General features: G+C 49.1%; 1 protein-coding gene across 3 annotated transcripts; it reads left to right on the top strand.

Moving 5' to 3' along the window:
- Positions 1-201: 201 nt before the first annotated feature.
- Positions 202-18872, top strand: UAP1L1 (UDP-N-acetylglucosamine pyrophosphorylase 1 like 1). 3 transcript variants are annotated; one of them, XM_075905282.2, is made up of 9 exons: positions 203-533; positions 5220-5424; positions 8220-8395; positions 9540-9712; positions 10607-10800; positions 12086-12226; positions 14155-14340; positions 16378-16444; positions 17292-18872. In XM_075905282.2, the coding sequence occupies exons 1-9, from the start codon at positions 206-208 to the stop codon at positions 17391-17393; spliced, it is 1572 nt and encodes a 523-aa protein (XP_075761397.1). In that variant the 5' UTR covers positions 203-205; the 3' UTR covers positions 17394-18872. The 3 variants fall into 3 exon arrangements, with proteins under 3 accessions (XP_089629011.1, XP_075761397.1, XP_089629012.1); XM_089772886.1 differs by lacking the exon at positions 203-533 and adding an exon at positions 560-992; XM_089772885.1 differs by lacking the exons at positions 16378-16444; positions 17292-18872 and having other exon boundaries at positions 202-533; positions 12086-12158; positions 14155-14317.
- Positions 18873-18927: the final 55 nt, after the last annotated feature.

The following is an 18927-nucleotide window of genomic DNA, read 5'->3' as shown; positions in this document are numbered from 1 at the left end:
GAGCAGACGGGGGGGGGGGTGCTGGGCTGGCGAATGGCCCTGCGCGCAGCTGGGGTTGCACACACAGGGCGTCTCCCACGGGCGCCCCCTGCCTCAGCACCGCGCCCAGCCACTGGCCCCCCCCAGCTTAGCAACCGCCCCAGACTCGCCCGGGTCCGGAGCCTTTCACTCCCTCTGCCCCTGCCCCGCCCGGCCCCGCCCGAGCATGCTCACAGCGGCCGCGGGCAGGGGCCGGCCAGAGCCGGGCATGGCGCCGCCGGAGGAGACGCGGGCGCGGCTGGAGCTGGCCGGCCAGTCCCACCTGCTGCGCTTCTGGCCCCAGCTGGCGCCGGCCGAGCGGGACGCGCTGCTGGCCGCGCTGGCGCTGCTGGAGGGGGAGCTGGGCGCGCACTGCCGGCGGGCGGCCGAGGCCCGCGCCCGGGAGACCGGGGCCCTGGAGCGCCTGGACGGCCGCTTGGAGCCCGTCCCCGCCGAGTTCCTGGGCAGCGTCCGCAGCAGCGAGCCGGCCACGCTGGCCCAGTGGGAAGCGGAAGGTGGGTCCCGGGGCGGGTCCTGCTGCCGGGATCGGGGCCCGGCGCCGGGACCCCCAAGGGCCGCTTCGGGTCCCCCGGCCCGGTTCCCGCAGCGCGCCCCTCAGCCCCCTCGCATTGCCTGGGCTCTGCTCCTGCCGCTGCTGGGGCGGTGCTGCCTGGGATCCGTCCCCCCGGCCTGGTAGCGCCTGCACCCGCGGGGCGTATGGACCGGGGCACAGTCACGGACTCCCCCTCCCCTTTTGCAGAGGGGAAGTTGAATCCCGTCTGAGTGCCAAACAGCCCTGTAGCCCCTCGGGGAGTAGCAGACAGCTGGGCTCGCGAGCTTCCGGGGCAAACCCGCTTCCTCCCGTGTTGGAGTGGAAACGAGACTCCCCAGACTCTGCCTGAAACTTCCTCACCGCGTGGGGAGTCATCGGAAGGGGATCGCTACTAAACCAGAAAATATCCGATTGTCTGTCTGTAAGTCCAGGGCGCGCCCACTGCTTGAATAGTGCTGTTGTTTTATGGCATTTGTTCAGGCATTGCAGGGACACCCCTTCAGCGATGCAAAAACGCCCCCGTGCCAACATTTGCAGCCCAGCTGAGCTTGACCCTGAGGCTCCGAGCCTGACTCCCTTTGAATTTGTTTGCAGGCAAATCAGCCAAGTTCACACAGGAGTGTGAACAGGAGTATCACAAATGGTAAGGAGGAAGGGCAAGGCACTCTGCTTGCTCTGCATTTGGGGACCTTCCCTTGCACCCTTGATTGTCTTGCTGTTAGCAAGCCTTATGCTTTGCCTGTGGCTCTTCTGGAGAGAACAAGATAAAGGCAGCCTGGGGCCCTTGCCTTTCTCATCATCCCTGCACCAGCATCCCAAGGCCTTGTCCACACACACCGGTTCTGTTGGTATCCTGAAAGTGGAACACACATACCTATCCCCCAGTGGCTGTAGCTGTTCTAGTAGCTAGGTAGTTACCAGCATACCTGTAGTTCATTCCTGTTAAGGAAGCGGGAAAATTATACTGTTGTGAGACATCTTTATATCGGTACAACTGCATCCACAGCAAGGGCTTGTAGCATTTAATTATTTGGGCTAACTACAGAAATAGTTAAATTGGTACAAAAACTGAGTGTGGACTGGGCTTGCGAGTCTACCTTCAATTTCTGGGACTGCTCTCCCTTCCCCCACAGACTGTTTTCAGCACTGGTCTCTGTTCATTTTTAAGCCATCACCCCACTCCGCATGGCCACACAGGTGCTGTTGAATCTGGTCAGCTTGCTGCTAGAACTGTGCTTAGCAGAATCCAGTGTGGATTGTCCTAGTGATTTAAGTGGCTCAGGACCATGAGCACCTGCCTCTGGTCAGATGGTCAAAAGCAGGGCAGACACCCCGCAGTGTGTTTAGAATTAAATTTCACCACATCAGCACCAATCACTAAGCTAGTGCTACCATGCAGTCACAGATAGGCTGCAGAGTCTAAGAACTATCTTGCCATCATGACAAATTGGACTTAGTGACACATGGTGGCTGTGTCTAGACTGGCAAGTTTTTCCACAAAAGCAGGTGCTTTTGCAGAAAAACTTGCCAGCTTGAATTTCCTCAAGAACACTGACGATCTCATGTAAGAAATCAGTGCTTCTTGCGGAAATGCTATGCTGCTCCCGTTTGGGCAAAAGTCCTTTTGTGCAAAAGCTTTTGCACAAAAGGGCCAGTGTAGACAGCACAGATTTGTTTTGCGCAAAAAAGCCCCGATGGTGAAAATGGCGATCGGGGCTTTCTTGTGCAAAACCACATCTAGATTGGCACGAATGCTTTTCTGCAAAAAGTGCTTTTGTGGAAAAGCATCCGTGCCAATCTAGACGCTCTTTTCTGCAAATGCTTTTAACGGAAAAACTTTTCCGTTGAAAGCATGTGCGGAAAATCATGCCAGTCTAGACGCAGCCGGTCACTTATACCAAAAATCACAAATATTCCAGGTAACTCCCCGTCCCAAGAAACCAGCCACTCACCCAGGTAGAGCTATTTTGTAGATCTCACACCAAAGACTACACTGGCAGCCAATTCTGTGCTAAACTAACTATAGACTTATTAGTTAAGAAAAGGAAATAGACGTTGAATGGTTAGAGCAGGTAAAATGTATGTACAAGCGGGTCACTGCCTGTAAGTCCAAATGGTGGCAGGGATGTAATAAACTGCTGATTTCTCAAAGATCTTTTCAGGGTACCCAGATGGTCTCTGCTCTGCATCTGGTCCTGAGCCCTGTAAGAATCCAAGCAGCCCAGAGTTACAGGATTTTGCTCTGAATCCAGACTTACAGCTTCTCATAGAAAACAAGCTGACAGGGCTGCCATCCGGGGGGCTTTTTCTTTGGTTGGTGGAGAGAGGAGATTTCTGGTCGTCACACACAATGATCACTTGCCTTCAAACGTGCAGGAATTAGCACTTCTCTGCTAAAGTGCCTCATCTGCATTACACAATCTTCTTTCTCATTTGATGGGTATAGCAATGCAAGTGTTTGTCATTACATTACAACAGGCTACAGAAAAGTGAAATATGCACGTAATACCCCATTCGTTTTCATAATGTTTAAACGCCAAATACTTTCTTGTGCGATTAACAACCACTTTAATCTATACTAATACATAAGTGAATTGGCCAGGGGCTTTGGAATGAGCTGGCATCTGGTCTGCCAGCGTCATAGTGGCTGCCCAGTGCTTCCTGAGTTTTGCCTGCAGTTAAAGCTGATCAACTTCCCTCTGGAGTTTGATCTTGCATGTCCCGCCCGTCCTGAGAGGGACATAAGAAGCAAAAGTAAAATGGGCTCCACTTCTAGAGGCTAGTGGACTAAAAATCCCCAAAGCAGGAGCCTTATTTATACAGCTCCTATGTCCGTCCCCTTGGCTCTAGCCTTCATTCGGCTGATCTTAGCCTTGCCTGCTCTTGTACAGAGCGCACAGCGCGAAAGAGCACCACTAGCAATCCCTGAGCACACAGCGGGCGGATGGGAGATGTACATGGGAAAGAGAGAGGGCAGACAAGCGAAGAGCAGAATAAGGACTTTACGTTATAAGACCTGAGCGTTTATCTGCATTTATGTTGGACTTTATCTGCATCAGTGAATTCTTATGCGCCCCCCTCCTTTCAGGTTGGAAACTGCTTTTTACACATTTGTAAACTGAGGCACTTGCCTAATGAGAGTCAAGGGAGGAGAAATAATTAGTGGAGTAATTTATCTGCGGTTGCGATGGATTCTCCGTCACTGGCAGATTTTAAACCACGATGGGCTCTTTTCCTAAAAGACAGACTGGAGTCCAAAGAGGAATTAATTCAGCAAAATCCACGGATTGTATGAGCATAACGGCCCAGCCACCCTTGTAATCTGAGCAGGGATCCCCTGTGGCTCAGCGTGGCGGGGAGAGCGGCTCAGAGAGTGTGGCCTTGAAGGAAGAAGCTGAGAGAAGATGAAAGTGAGTAGCAGCAAGGAAGAATCCGTAAGAGATTGGGGCATTGGCATTTTGGAGCCTGCTGAACTTTGAAAATGGCCCATAATTCCCATTTTCTGCTCCAGTGGGGAAATGGGCTTTAATGTCCCCTAAATGCTCAAAGTGATTGGACCTTATTAGGGGTTGTTTATGTTTAATTGAGGCATAGAAAAGTGATCTGTGTGCAGAAATGTCTTCTCACGCTGGGGGTGTGTCCCTTTAACTGCAGTGTGCTGAACAGTGACACCATGGTGTGCAATTACAGTGTTGTGTAATTAGCTCTCTGACATGCCACTGTTTTGGCATTGCTAGCTATTTTGGAAGTGATAATGTCCCCCTCTGCCTGACTGTGTCACCGGGGTGGGCCTGAGTCTTCTAATCGTGGACAAACAAAGGACTGATGCTGGCAGCAGATTCGTAGCCAATGGGCTCAGTGCAGCTTTCATGTACAGTCCCACCGCTGCCACCAGTGAGGGGTTGGGTCCATTGCTTTTACTGTTGCTTTGTGTTACGATGCTGGTGCAGGGGAGAGAATGGCAAGACAACCAGGCCTCTTGCTTCTTGTCACAAATACGGAGAGCTGGCTGCATTTCTTCAGGATTCAAGTGGTCAGAAAAAAATGGCTCTGTGAAAATGACTTTATTTGGTGTGTCTGTTTGCTGTATGTTGGAGTCAAAAACAAGATGATACTCTTTGTAGCCGTGGAGAGTTGGTGGAGCAAAGCAAATACTGGGCTTGCCCCTTGCTCCTACAGCCTTCAGCATTTAATAAGATTGTAAGAATGGCCAGACTGAGTCAGACCAAAGGTCCATCTAGCCCAGAATCCTGTCCTCCGACAGGTGCCCCAAAGGGAATGAGCACCGTGCATTTGATTCATATTGAGCGTTGCCCATTTGTGGAACTTGCAGACACAGTACCCCAAGAAGAAAAGCGCTTTCCCAGAATTGTACAAATGTGAGCACTAACTAGAGGCTTATTCTTAAAGATCAGGAGGTCAAAGGTTCAATCCATGCTGTTGGCGACCCAGCAAGGGGTGTGGTTTGACATGTAACCTTTGAGAACTTAACCTCTCTGTGTCTCAGTTTCCTGACCTGAACAATGGGGAGAAGAGTATTCTTTGCTGAAGCATCATTCTTGTCTGTGCAGAGGTACACAGAACGCTCCTTGGTTTGTTTGCTGATCCATCCCCTTGTTTTCTCTCGTTGGGTTTCTGCCCCAAGCAGGTTTCCGTCAGATCTCCCAGAACAAAGTGGCCGTGCTGCTCCTGGCTGGAGGGCAAGGAACCCGCCTGGGGGTGGCCTATCCCAAGGGCATGTACAGCGTGGGGCTGCCCAGTGGTAAGACCCTGTATCAGATCCAGGCAGAAAGAATCCGCAAAGTGGAGCAGCTTGCTGGCGAGAAATACAGCACAACGTGTACCATCCCATGGTAGGTAGCACGATATTGTGGACACACGGTACATGTCTGGTTCTAGAGGCCCCAGCTATGCTGTGCTCGGCGCTGGACAGACGCATTAAGGGACAGTCCTTCTGATGTATCTAGATGAGACAGACAAAGGGCAGAATGGTGGCAGAGAGAGGGAGAGTGATATGTCCAAGCTCACTGAGCAGATCCCTAGCAGAATTGGTGCCTGATCCGCTGGGCCATGCTGCCTCTTCAACCGCAACCTCTCTGGGTTCTTAGACACGTGGGTACCACAGAAAGGCCCTGCACACTGAGAGCTGGTGGGGCACGGGTGCCTCTTGCCTTCCTCTGATGCCTACCTAAGGATGGGCAAACCTCACGGCACTGTTTTCAAGACCCAGCACTTACCCTATTACTGTGTTTGGAAATGTCACTTCTGCCCATCCCAGGGGAAGTGCCCGCTGACCTCCATTTCCACTTAGTTTCTTGCTCTTGCTCCACCAAGGAAATCCTGAACAGCAATTCCTAAAATGGCTCTTTTATTTTCATCTCCTGCTGTGACTGTCCAGCTGTTGGTAGGAATCCAGCTGTGCAACTGGGAGCAGAGGGCAAACTGCATCATAATTCACCTCAGGCCTGACACACTTATTACCCCAACTCACTGTTGTCACAGTCTGTAGCTAAAAGGTGTCAGGTACGGAGTCCTATGCAAACTGGGGACATGCTGGCCACTGATACGGATGTGTGGGGTATGTGGCAAGTTAAAGGTGTGTGCTGGAAATATGTTCAGCAAGCAGTACTGTATATAAACCCAGCCCATCCTTGACAAAGGAGTGCACTTTCTCCCGCTTGACTGTCTCTCCAACGTAAATTATTTCTGTCCTTGCCTCGCTCAATGGAAGAACATTTACGTAGAAGGTAAATAAAGCCTCAAACTAGCAAATGGTGGTAGAAAACCACTTACTAAACACAAGGAGGGATGGAGGCCGTATCCCCAGAGAGCCTTCCTGGCTCCTGAAACAGAGATAATGGCCTTTGGGAAATAGATGCCCAAATGGCTTTCTGCTTCTATCACCTGAGAGACCCGAGGCCGGAGCAGGTGTCATCTGAGAAAAGTGGATCCTTCACCCAGAGGGACTGAGGTCTCTAGAACCTAACCAGAGGTGAAACTCCTGCTTAGGCAAAGCTTGTGGCTTGCCAAAGTGAAGGTTCAGTCTGTAGAAAGTGTGGTTGGCCTGTCCGTTGTTAGTAAACTTATTCTTGTTTTGTCACGAGACCATCTCGGTCTTTTAGAGAAGTTCAGATCTTCAGCTAACAAGCGCGTGTGGCTCTCCTTTTGGAGGTAGCAAACTTCGTAACCACCCTGAGTGTCTGGTGAGAGGGACTGACCGCTGCCGAAGGACACATCTGGGGAGCTCAGGAATTGGGGTTCACTGGTTGTTACTACCTGGCCAGTTGGGACTGGCAGAGTCCCGAGGAGCTTGCTGGCTAGGCGGGCAAGCTGGTGCATTGGGCAGGAGACGTGTTGCTTAGCAGCGTGTTGTCACACAGCCGTGAAAAGATCAGCCCTCAGTAAGACACTGCCAAAGCTGGGAGCCTTGAAACGCCATCTCCTTGTCAGGGTGGTTTATTTACAACTGAACTGTTGATCCCAGGGCTGCTGAAGGCTTATTTGCTTTTCCAAAACCTCAAGGTTTCAAAACAGTCTAAATGTGCAACGTGCAAAAGGATAATTGTGTTAGTGGGCAGGTGGGGGGGGGGAGCGGGAGCGAGCATTGACTCTGCAACTCTGGGAACAGGCTGTTGCTAGCAATTCATCCTTAAAATACAGTTGGAATCTTGTAAATGTCAACTCCCTGCCTGGTCTCAGGAAAACAGGCATAAAACCATCCCTGAGCCGCAATCCAGTTGCTGCTTGTAAGTAGCTGCCTCAATTCAACGTCGCTCTTGGAGGCCCTGCTGTAGCGCTAAGGCCGGCCATCTTAGTGAGGTATATTTGACACTGTGTTTGTCCGGATCGGTGAGCACTCGGGGCTCTGCATGTCTGGAAATCAGGCGAGTTATTTTTAGAATATAAAATCTAAGTGGATCCTGTTCGGCGTTTGCCCGGTGCTCTTCTCAGTGCGAAGGAGACCACTGGAAAACGCAGCGGACCAAACCCTGAGGGCAATTTATGCTGCAGTTGGGGGAAGTAAGTCCCATGGACATCTATACACTGGGCTGACCAGTGCTGGGGGGAGGGGATGTGTGGGCAGGAAGGAGATCCCCTGTAGGCCTATAATAAAGGGGGTTGCAGAACTGCTGGGGGTGGGGGGAGCTCATGAAAAGTTTGCTCCAATCTACTGAAAATTCATCACTGGCCCATAAGATCTGGCAGGGATCAAAACCCACTCTGAACCCGTCTTTCTCCCTTTCATGCTCTTCATTTGATAAGGTGAAACTATTTTTTTGTCCCTTAACTGGGTTGCTAAATGATCTTCTAACACACGGGTGTCCAGCTCATTTCGGACAGGAGCATGTTTTAAGTGTGGTCAAAGTTTATGTTCAGGTCTGTGCTATTTCCTGTAGGTATCCTACAGAACTGACCAGAAATGGAAGCTCTTTGTCGAACTTTTTAGATCAGTAGCAGAGAGAACGTTCTTGATTAAATGCTGTAGATTATTTAAAGCCCCTAGAGATTACATCTTTCTTAAGTTCGATCTATGAGGCTTTTCTGTAAGGGTGTATTTTGTTTCGGTGCGTGTGTGTGTGCATGTAATGTGTGTCCATGCATTATTACTGCATTTTATCCTAACTGTTCAGCTTCTGTTCACCCTTAGGTACATCATGACAAGTGAGTTTACACTGGGGCCAACAGAGAAGTTCTTCTTGGAACACAATTACTTTAACTTGGATAAGACCAATGTGATCATGTTTGAGCAGAGGATGCTGCCAGCTGTAACGTTCGATGGGAAAGCCATCCTGGAACAGAAGGGGAAAGTTGCCATGGCACCAGGTACCCAGCACTTCACCCATGAGAGTCACAGGAGTGCAGCGCATGTTGAAATTCAGCCCCTCCCGTGGGCACACGGGATTCCCTCGGGGAGCTGGAAGTGTGCCTACACTGCAGAACCTTTCATTCAGTCTGGGGATGTGGACCGGGCTGGAACAGCAGGGGCTGCTGCAAGTCAGGAAGGAGGCACACAGGCAAAGCTGTATGTGTGCGGGATGAGATGAAAGCGGAACGGGGTTGCAATAACAGAGGTGCTGTATGTCAGGACTGAAGTCCATCAGCCGAGCTTCGTATGGGCTGCTGGTCCCTGCCCCTGCTCTGCCGGCCCCCAGTCTGCAGATTACGCTGCAAACCCCAGAGAGCAATGTGATCACATGGCTGAGACTCCCTTCAGGGGAAGCCTGGGAACATGGTTGTTTTCTAGCAAAGGAAAATTCCATGTTGGAGTGGAACGTCTCCAGCATCATCTAAGTATCACTTTAAAAACAGTGGTCTCAGGTGCTCCGCTTGTGCATAATTAAAAGCAGCAGCAAATTTGGGGAAGGGATTGCTGCAGGGGTGTCTCCTCCAATGCCGACTGTAGTGCTGGCTTCCCTTGGAGGTCTTGGGAATGTTGTAAAGGTGTAGCCAAGTGAGGTCGAGCCACCTTTTGTGCATTGTGTGAGCGCTCAAGGCTGCCTCGTATAAAACCCAACAGAGTTGAAGGGAAAATCCGACAGTTCCTTCAGGTTACAGACAGCCAGCTAAAAGCACACTGAGTTCTTTTCAAGCTGTGTTTTGACTGTGGCTGAGTCCGAAGCTTAGGAAGACAAGGAGTGTGGCAGTCATTTCCCTGCCTCTGTTTAATACGTCTGTAGCACTTGCCCTGCAAGGATTTCAAAGTGCTTTACAAATGTTGGTGAACAAAGCTCCATTTTGCACAGGGGGAAACTGAGGCAGTGAACTGACTTGCCCAAGGCCAGGCAATGTGTCCGCAACAAAGCCCGAAATACAGCGTGTCTGAGCTGACACCCGGTCCGGCACTTTAACCACAAGGAAAACCCTCCTTGCTGTAGATTGGTCAGGGCATGTGGCGCCTGGAGTCAGGCAATGCATGATTTGAGTGGCAGGCTATTAAGGAAATGGGGCTCCCTCTTTGGCATTCCAGATGGCAACGGAGGCTTGTATCGCGCTCTGGTGGACAACAAGATCCTGGATGACATGGAGCGGCGCGGTATCCAGTATATCCACGTGTACTGTGTGGACAACATCCTCGTCAAAATGGCCGATCCTGTCTTCATTGGCTTCTGCGTGTCTAAAGGGGCAGACTGCGGTGCTAAGGTAGGTACTGCTGACATAGGACCACTCTCCAGCCTGCCTGGTCATGTTTCTGTCTGCCAAACAGCTGCCAAAGCTCCGGTGTGTTCTGGGGACGCGGCCAGCCTGTCCATGCAGATGCCACCTTGATACTGCCGGGTGAGCTGCATCAGTGGTGAATCTTGCATCTGGTTTGTACCGTTATAGGTGCAGCTAGAGGGCCCTGTGCCCTTTCCACAAGGTTCCATTGCAGTCAGGTTCAGCTCATCTTATGTGCTTCATCAACTTGCACAGGAAATTACAAACTGAAATTGTTTCTCTTCTGACTCCCTGCTCTTTCTTCAGAGACCCCTGCGAGACCTAGAGCCCAGGGCATGTGTGCACTGGGGGTACACTGTGTATCTTTTACAAATATTCCGGGCTAACCACTCCCTTAGTGGGGAGCTAGCGGGCGCAGCGCTAGCATGTTTTAGGGATAATACAGCAGCAGGCCTCTGACACAGAGATTTGTGTAGCATGCAGTTAACCGTGTTAACATGGATAAGGATCTTGAAGTGTCTAGAACTATTTTGCATTTCATGTTAGGTTAAGTGAAAGGTCCTTGGTGGGAAAAATGCCCCAGAACACTCTGTTCTCTCCGAGGATTGCATTGCCTTTCAAATGGTTTGGCTTAATTCTGTCTAATAAGCCAGGGATGCGTGGGACAAACATACCACCAATGCTGCCCAGCGTACATGGCAATTCCCCTTTAAGGTGCAGCTTTGGCGTTTGCAGATCAGCACTTAGCAGGATCTCAGCGTGTGTCAGTTTTCCCACAGGGTTTACACTAGCATCCAGCAATGCCAAAGGGATTAACCCCACCTCAAGAGAATCCTTGCCTCCTGGCTTCTCCTCATAGCCTCTGTCTTGTGGCTGCAGGTGGTGGAGAAGGCCTGTCCCTCAGAGCCTGTCGGGGTCGTGTGCCGCGTGGACGGGGTCTATCAGGTGGTGGAGTACAGCGAGCTCAGCGTGGAGATCGCACAGATGCGGAGTCCCGATGGGCGGCTGGTGTACAGGGCCGGCAGCATCTGCAATCACTTTTTCACACGCAGCTTCCTTGAGACAGTGGCACAGTAAGTTCCACTGCCCCTGCCAGGTGTCTTTCAGATTGAAAATCGAAATGGCCACAACTAGCCAGGCTGCTGTGGTGTGTAGGCTGCTGTGGTGTGTAGGCTGCTGTGGTGTGTAGGCTGCTGTGGTGTGTAGGCTGCTGTGGTGTGTAGGCTGCTGCAACCTCCCCTTCCCTTCTGCGGAAAGCAGGTGCATCCTCTGAAGCCCGAGCAGCCTCTGTCTGAGGACTGGCCTGCACCCAGGATTCTTGCACTGGTGTAACCACATGGTTGTCGGTCCAACAGTGCAAGCCCCTGATAGAGATGGGTTTCTCTCGTTTGGCTCAATCTGGTAATTACCGCATTATGCTAAACGGGTATAATTGCAGCTTCAATTTGTTCACGTGCACTTGCCTTGGGGTCACTGAATCAATTCCAGATCAGGTCGGTTACAGCGGGGCAAGTTTTCTAATACAGACGAGCCGGAGTCTGACTCTCCTCTTGTGGAGATGTCCGCCCATTGCTAAGAAACCAGCCACAACTGGAGCTGTTCTGCCCTACTGCTCTTCCGTCTGATTTGCAGTCTCATTCGCAGCTGTGGCAGGGACGTGCTGCAGAGCCAGCTCATTCAGACTCCAGTGCTGAGCTTGTCTGTGCTCAGCAGCAGTGTAGACGTGGCCTAGCAGTGTCTGGTCAGGATCTAGAACTGAACTCCATGAAAGGTTTGCCTGAACCAGTCGGCCCGATCAATGTTGGGGATGCCGTGCTGCCTGAGGGCCCCTCTCTCTGGATGAGATGCAACCTTGAGGTTGTTTTAATATGTAGAGCCAGATCCAGTGAGCTTTATTTAGCATCTGCTCGTCTTGGGTCAGGCAGACCTTCTATGGAATTCAGTGCTAGGTTTTGTGATTATTTGGCTTTGGCCTGGGAGCATTAACGAGCTGGTGGAATTAACGGTCCTGGACTAATTCCAGCTCTGGCAGTTACTTTTTAAAAATCTCTTCCTGCCATTTCAGTTGGGCACAGGATTCTTCTTCATTTCCTGCCCTACCCATTGCCTACTGTCGGTGGCACAGAATGGCTGCCATCTTTCCCCACGGAGGTGGCTCCATGTCTGTGGTTTGCGAAGTGGTCTTTGAGCATCGTGTAGGTCTCGGTTTGTAAAGAGCTTGGCAGGAAGGGCTCTCAGTAATGCCAAGGCAGGGCAATAGAAGTAATGAGCCTTCTGCTTCCGACGCCTGAGATTTTCCCTGTTATGCTTTGGGTATGAAATCAATGAACTTGTTTTTCCCCCTCTTCACCCTGGCAGGAAATATGAGCCCCAGCTGAAGCAGCACGTAGCCATAAAGAAGGTGCCCTACGTGGACGAGGAGGGAAATCTGGTAAAGCCGCTAAAGCCAAATGGAATAAAGCTGGAGAAGTTTGTGTTTGATGTGTTCCAGTTCTCTAAGTTAGTGGCAGATGTCAATCTTTTTCTTCTTAGTTTTCTCTCTGATGACTAGAGGCTGCAGCACGCTGGTCTGGGGAGTGTGGACTTTGAAATTGGCTGGTGAAATGATTGTTGCGTTTGCTGAGATACCTTGGCACTGTGATGGCCCCAAGGGTTTTCCCTGCCCAGCTCACTAGGTTCCTTTGAGTGTCTGCAAAAATTATTGCACACTCCATTGGTTGCTAGCTGATGGGATGAGCCTTAGTCTTCTACGGGAAACAAGGAAATTCCACACAAAACCTACATTTGCTAAATTCTCAACCATGAGGTCATAAGCCCACAGAAATCAGGCCTTCCCAAATTGTGGTCCCTGTGACAACCCAGGATGCTATTCAATTTTACATACGTATTAATCCAAGTTGTTCAATTAGCACTATATACAGCCATAACACACACTATGGAAGAATTGTATGACAAAGTTATGATTGCTGTTGGAATAGTCAGTGTTGAATTGGCTGACTTTTAATGCCTATAAAAGATCAGCTGTAAAGTAGCATTAATGAGGGTAGAAAAGGGAGTTGCCCTTAATAGCTCAAGGATCTACTGTAATTCTTATTCTAAAACCTGTCTTCCTGAGTCTAGAATTCAGCAATAAAGATTCACTCCAGGTTGAAATATAAAAGAACCTCAGCCTGAGATTGGTGGCTTCTTGTTTTATTGATTTTTAAATCCATTTATATTAAAGGGATTTAATTTAAGATTGAGCTGGCCAAAATTGGATTCACTTATCTGTGTTGTACAGCTGCTTGCACTGTCCATGTTTGGGGAGTGTTATTGTTTTGATGAACAAGGATCCCTGAAGGGTTACCGACAGAAACCATCCAGGGTGCTCACCCACCCCTAATGAGCAACTCTTCCAAAGTAAACCAGTGTACCACAATACAGTAGCAAAATAGCTGTGTTCCAACAGCAGAGCTGCATTTCAAAATGTGAAAGGGCCACCTATAAGCAGTGTTTTTAACAGGGGCAGAAGGCCCTGGCAGATGGCTTCCACATCTGAAATTCAAAAATGTACAGGTGCTGCTTTGGGCAGATTCTATTCATTTCCAATTACGGAAAAACAGCACTTTATAGGCTTTGTTTACACTGCCCAGGGCTGCAAGCCTCCCGCCCCGGCTCAATAGACTCAGGCTAGCAGGGCGTGTGCTAGACACCTGGGCCTACAGCGCTTCTATGTCACAGCTTGTGCTGGGCTCAGGCTATGAATCCTAGGGTGGGGGGAAGGGGGCGTTTCAGTACCCACGGTCCAGCCTGAGGCACAGAGTTAAAGAGCTGTTGGCTGGCTGCTTTTGGAGTGCTAGCGTCAGCCCTGAGGTGGCCCGGGAGGTTCACTTCCACAGCTGTGCAGGCAGGCGTGACTGTATTGTGCAGGTGGCTTGTTCAAAACCAGGACTGGCATTGCTGACCTCAGCCCCTCGTAACGAAAGAAATCTCAGTAACTCTGACAGTATCTTGGTCTAGAAAGTCAGGGCTCTGAGTTCAGCGGGGCCTGTTTGTTTGTCACAGATTTTCATGGGCTTACTCAGCCTAGCTTCCGGCCTTACTGCTGCCTCTCACTTCCCCTGCTTGAAACCCCCTCTGGGCTGACTGGCCCTGGCCCTGCTGCACCCTGACGCCTTCTGCCTAGGAGCTCTGTAGAACGGTCACCTGCCCTCTTCACAGCATACTTCCTATCCAGCTGCCCTCTGTTCCCCTGAACTCCTGTGTCCCCAGCCCATGACCCTTGTGTTGAGTCCCTCTCCACCTGGGCAGATGGGCTTAGCCCGGGTTAACCTTGCTGTGGCTGCGCTACCTCCGAGCTACCCTGTGAAAGCTGGAAGGGTCCGTCCCGTCAAGAGAGGACCAGTGTTAAGCTTCTTTTCGCTGTCTCCCCTCCTCTTCCCTGACAGGAATTTTGTTGCATTTGAAGTTTTGAGGGAAGAGGAGTTCTCCCCCTTAAAAAATGCAGATGACGCCAGCACAGACACTCCCACCACAGCACGGCGGTCCCTCCTTGCTCAGCATTACCGCTGGGCTCTGAAGGCTGGAGCCAGGTTCCTGGATGAAAATGGCAGCAGGCTACCAGAGAAACCCAAGTGAGAGCCTTTGCGACACGGTGGGGTGTTTCCCTCCCAGTCACTACCAGGTCTGGGCTGGCTTATTGCCTGTGCACTGGTGCACAGAATGTGTCTCTTCTTGGGGTAGAGTCTCCTGCAGTGGTGGGTGTGGTTCTTCCCCAGGCTTTTCACTGCCATGCTGCTGGAGATGGAGATGAATAACTCCTCCTGCTGCATTAGTGACCATAGATCATGTGTAAGGCTAAGATTAGTCATGGGTATCTATAGGAAAAGTCATGGACAGGCTGTGACCAGTCTCTGACTTGTATTATAAACGCTCCTCTCTAAATATTAGCTGCCCCGGCCCTGCTGCAGTGGGGCAGGGGGAAAGCTGGAGCACTGCTGCACTTGTGGGGGACCAGGTCCAATTCTACTGACAGTCGGTGTGGGGGGCCTCAGGGCCTGCTGTCCAGGGTCACCAAGCCGTGGCTGATGCGGCTGTTCCTAGAATCACTCCAGCAGCAGCTGCTGTGACTGGCTGTGGAGCCACCCGAGCGGATGGTTACCGGGTGGCTCCAGCAGTGGCCGGTGTGGCTGGCCCTGGGGCAAGTTGCTCAGGTGGCCTTGGGATCAGCCACGCTGGCCACTACAACTACAGAATTTCATGGAAATGTCATGACTTCAAGCAAAACTTCCCTGGGAGAGGGAATGTGTTCTGGGTGCAAGTCGCAGCAGAGACCCTTAATGAGGTTGAGACACCCTTAGGCAGGGGCGGGTATAGGGCAGGGCGAGCAGGGCGGCCGCCCTGGGCCCCGCGCTTCAAGAAGCCCCGCGCATGCGCCGTGTCAAAGGGGGGGCCCCGCGAAATTGTGCTGCTCTGGGCTCCGCAAAATCATCATCTGCCCCTGCCGCTAGGCATAAACTCTGGCAGAGGCTTCTGCTAACAGGACATCCATAGAGGGCTGAGGTTGCAGCACGATAGGGTGGCCATAACCTGAGTTATGCCAGGGTTGCGTAGAGGATCGGGCATCCCCAGATGTGAGTGGTGCGGTATGGAAAGGGGGCGTGGCCAAGGCTGTTAGTATTTTATTTCCGCACCCCCGTGGAACTCTGGCAGGATTTAAAATTGACCCCCGTGATGGCAATCCCGACACAGAGAACATTAGCTGAAATACTGCCTTTGGCTGTGCTAGACTACACCTCTCTGTCGACAGAGAGATGTAGATTAGGCATGTCAAAATTGCTAATGAAGCAGGGATTTAAATATCTCGTGCTTCATTAGCATAAACATGGCCGTCGCTTTTTTTCGAAACGGAGCTTTTTTGAAAAAAAATGGCAGTCTAGATGGGGATCTGTCGAACAATAAACCCTTTTTCGACAGATCTTGTATTCCTCCAAAAATGAGGAAAAGGGTTTATTTTTGACAGATCTGCATCTAGACTGCGGGGTTTTTTTCGAAAAAGCTTCATTTCGGAAAAAAAAGCAGCGGCCATGTTTATGCTAATAAAGCGCGAGATATTTAAATCCCTGCTTCATTAGCAATTTTGACGTGCCTAATCTACAGCTCTCTGTCGACAGAAGGATGCAGTCTAGACGTAGCCTATGTTGCAGTCAATCTTCCTCTTGCCATGAAGGGCTCAGAGGTGTAAGCTACTCTGCTTGCACCAGTGCTTCTCATTGGATAGCAGTGTTGTTCTGATATGTGGCTGTCAGCTACTATATAGCAATCCCCATTTCAGATGCGTCCTTTCTCACACTTTATTCACACAAGCCTTTCCTGTGGAGGGGCTGGTGTTTCATCATTTCATAGTCCAGGAAAGCTGGAAGCTGTTCGTGTCCGTTAAAAAGCCCCACATCAGGATCTGCATGTATTTGTTTTGTTAGTTTTGAAGTAGCTAGGAAACATTGGCTCTTCTATTTACCCCCACTCAAGATTCAAACTGTCACGGGACCTGAGCTTAATCTCTGAATGTAACTACCACTCGCCCTTTTGGTAGCCTGTTCCTCTCTTTGAACTCTCTCGAGGGTGCTCTCATTGTACAGACAGAGAGATTAATCCCTGGTTTTCTCCTTTAGTTTATCAGGAACTGAAGATCCTCCTGCTGTGTGTGAGATTTCTCCACTGGTGTCTTATTTTGGAGAGGTGAGTACAACTGTCTGCAGGGATTGTTGATGGTGTATGTGTATCTTTCCTGTTGAGAAAGCTGGTTTCTTTATCTTGCAGTTGCTGGGAAATAGGGTAATGATTAGACTAGAGGGCCTGGGATTCAGGAGCTTTGAGCTATATTTCTGACTGTGCCACTGATTCACTGTATGGCATTCACTGAATCCCTTAATCTCTGTGTGTGTCGCTTTTAGCCATCTATAAAATGAGATTTGTAATATCTGCCTCCCCTGGAGCTGAGACATCATTAAGATTTATAAATGCTTTGAGATCCTCTGAAACCACTCTGGAGGTACAAAATACAATGATTAATACATTGATTGGACCAGATTCTCAGATGGTGTAATTCTGCACATCGATGTATATCAGATAAGGATCTCTCCGATACTGAGCAAATAATACTTAACAACAAAACTGCTTAATATACACTCTGCCTCCTCGAGAGACACGAACTCTGTGGAGTCTTGTTTCTGAAATTGATTGTAGTGCAACTTTTTTTGGGGGGGAGGGGGGGGAAGGGAGTATCCTTATCTGGAATAGATAGTATGGGAAATAACATCCCTACAAGAATGACAGGAGGGACTCTGAGAGCATCAGGGCTAGGCTAAGCTCTTTTGCATCTCTATGGAAACACAGGGTTTAGCTTTGTAGCGTATTACAGGGGAAGCTGGGGCTGCTTGTCTGTGCTTGTTTCTTTAGTCAAAAAACATTTAGACTTTTGGGCTGTGAGTCATCCTTTCCCACCACTAAATACACTAAAAATAACAAAATTCACCAAGTCTGAAGTTTACAACCAAATTGCATATTGTTTTCCTATATTTTTCAGGGTTTGGAAACACAAATGAAGAACAAAGATTTCTATTCGCCCTTTATACTTGATGAGAGTAAAACAGAAATGTTAGAAGATGCTAGAATGAAGAAAAAATAAAAATCTGGCCATCAGCTCTATGTTGGGAGCAGATGCTACTAAGCTGTTGACTTTGCTATTAATGATAGGGATAATTGATTGTATTGCATTGTCAAATTGATGCCAAATGCTAGTCACAATTCAGCTGACAAATATATAGACACATGCTTTAATTCTGTCTGCTAACTTTGAAGACAGCATCTTTATCTCAGCATCTGTGTAGGTTCAGGTATGAATGAAGTTTTATTTGTGCTCTGAGTTACTAAACAGATTTTGTTTGTGTATTTGAGCCTTTTCCTTTTATTTTTGACGCTTTCATAGGGACCAAATCCATCAGTATTGTAGATTAATGGTTCTAATTCACCTCTTACTACATCTCATTCACACCAACATAATTGGGGGTTGTGTGTGAATATGAAGATTAATCTGATGCCAAATTCTGTAAAGTGCTGACCTCCCTCAAGTCTCATTCCACGTTCTAGGACTGGGCCCTTTCTCCTGAATATCTGGGTTTTCCCCCTCCTAATCCTGCAAAGAGCCGAATTCTGCAATCATTGCTGATGATGGTACTCACGTAAGAGCCCAAATGCATAGAATTGGGCCTCTTTATTTTACTGAAGCGCCTGATGTGAAGATATTTTTCTTAACATAAGGTTTGCAGAATCAGGAATAAAAGGCTTGCATGTCCAGATGTCACCTCTCCAACAAAATACGGAGATACACAGGTTAGACGGATTCTACCTGGCATAGTATTGCATTTTTAGGTTGTGATTTAGTCTGTAAAAATCAGTATAAAAATGTTTTTATAAGATCCTGCCACTACTTCTGTCCTAGGTTTAATTTTTTTCCCACTTTGCTTTATAGCACATCTCTAATGTTTGGACTTTATCTAAGTGCCTCAAAACAGTAATTGAAACAAATCCAGGTGGTAGAGAAAAGTGTTAACTCTGAAGGGCAAGAATTATTTATTCCTAGCAAAAGCTATATAAGCAAAAAACCAGCAATACATGTCTTCATAATCTAGTGGAAGGATATGCGTCCAGTACTCATTACTCTTTTTGTCCTTCTTAAAGTTACCTTTAAATTATGTTTAGTGAAAAGTGCGAGATTGATAAGTTGGGTTATTAATTAACAGTGCATGTGTAGCAAACTGCACCTCAATCTTGACCTGGGAGAGCCACCTGTTAAGGCTGGGGTTGAAAGTGCCTTCTCCTTGGACTCTGCAGAATTTACTCTGACACTGGTGTGCTTTGTGGTGCACTGATATCACCAGAGTCATTTCATAGTTAAAAACATATATAAAGTTCAGCCTAACACACCTGTCATCCCCTGACCAGGTAGCTGTTGATATGGGTTTGTATAGTGTATGTTCAAATGGATGTTGAATGTTCTTTTCCTAGCTCTTTGTCTTAAACTGGAACAATAAAACAGATTTGAAGGGAACTTCTCAAATACTAATTATGTGTATCTGTCAAGTATTGGATTAAAATAATTCTAGCATTTATGGTGAATGACACTTTTTATAAAACAAAGGAAGATCACTATTTTATGTCTC

This window comes from Pelodiscus sinensis, chromosome 23 (genome assembly GCF_052426305.1).
Source record: "Pelodiscus sinensis isolate ZL-2025 chromosome 23, ASM5242630v1, whole genome shotgun sequence".
NCBI lineage: Eukaryota > Metazoa > Chordata > Testudines > Trionychidae > Pelodiscus > Pelodiscus sinensis.
The sequence above is the reverse complement of the archived record's forward strand: the minus strand, read 5'-3'. Positions and strand labels throughout refer to the sequence as shown.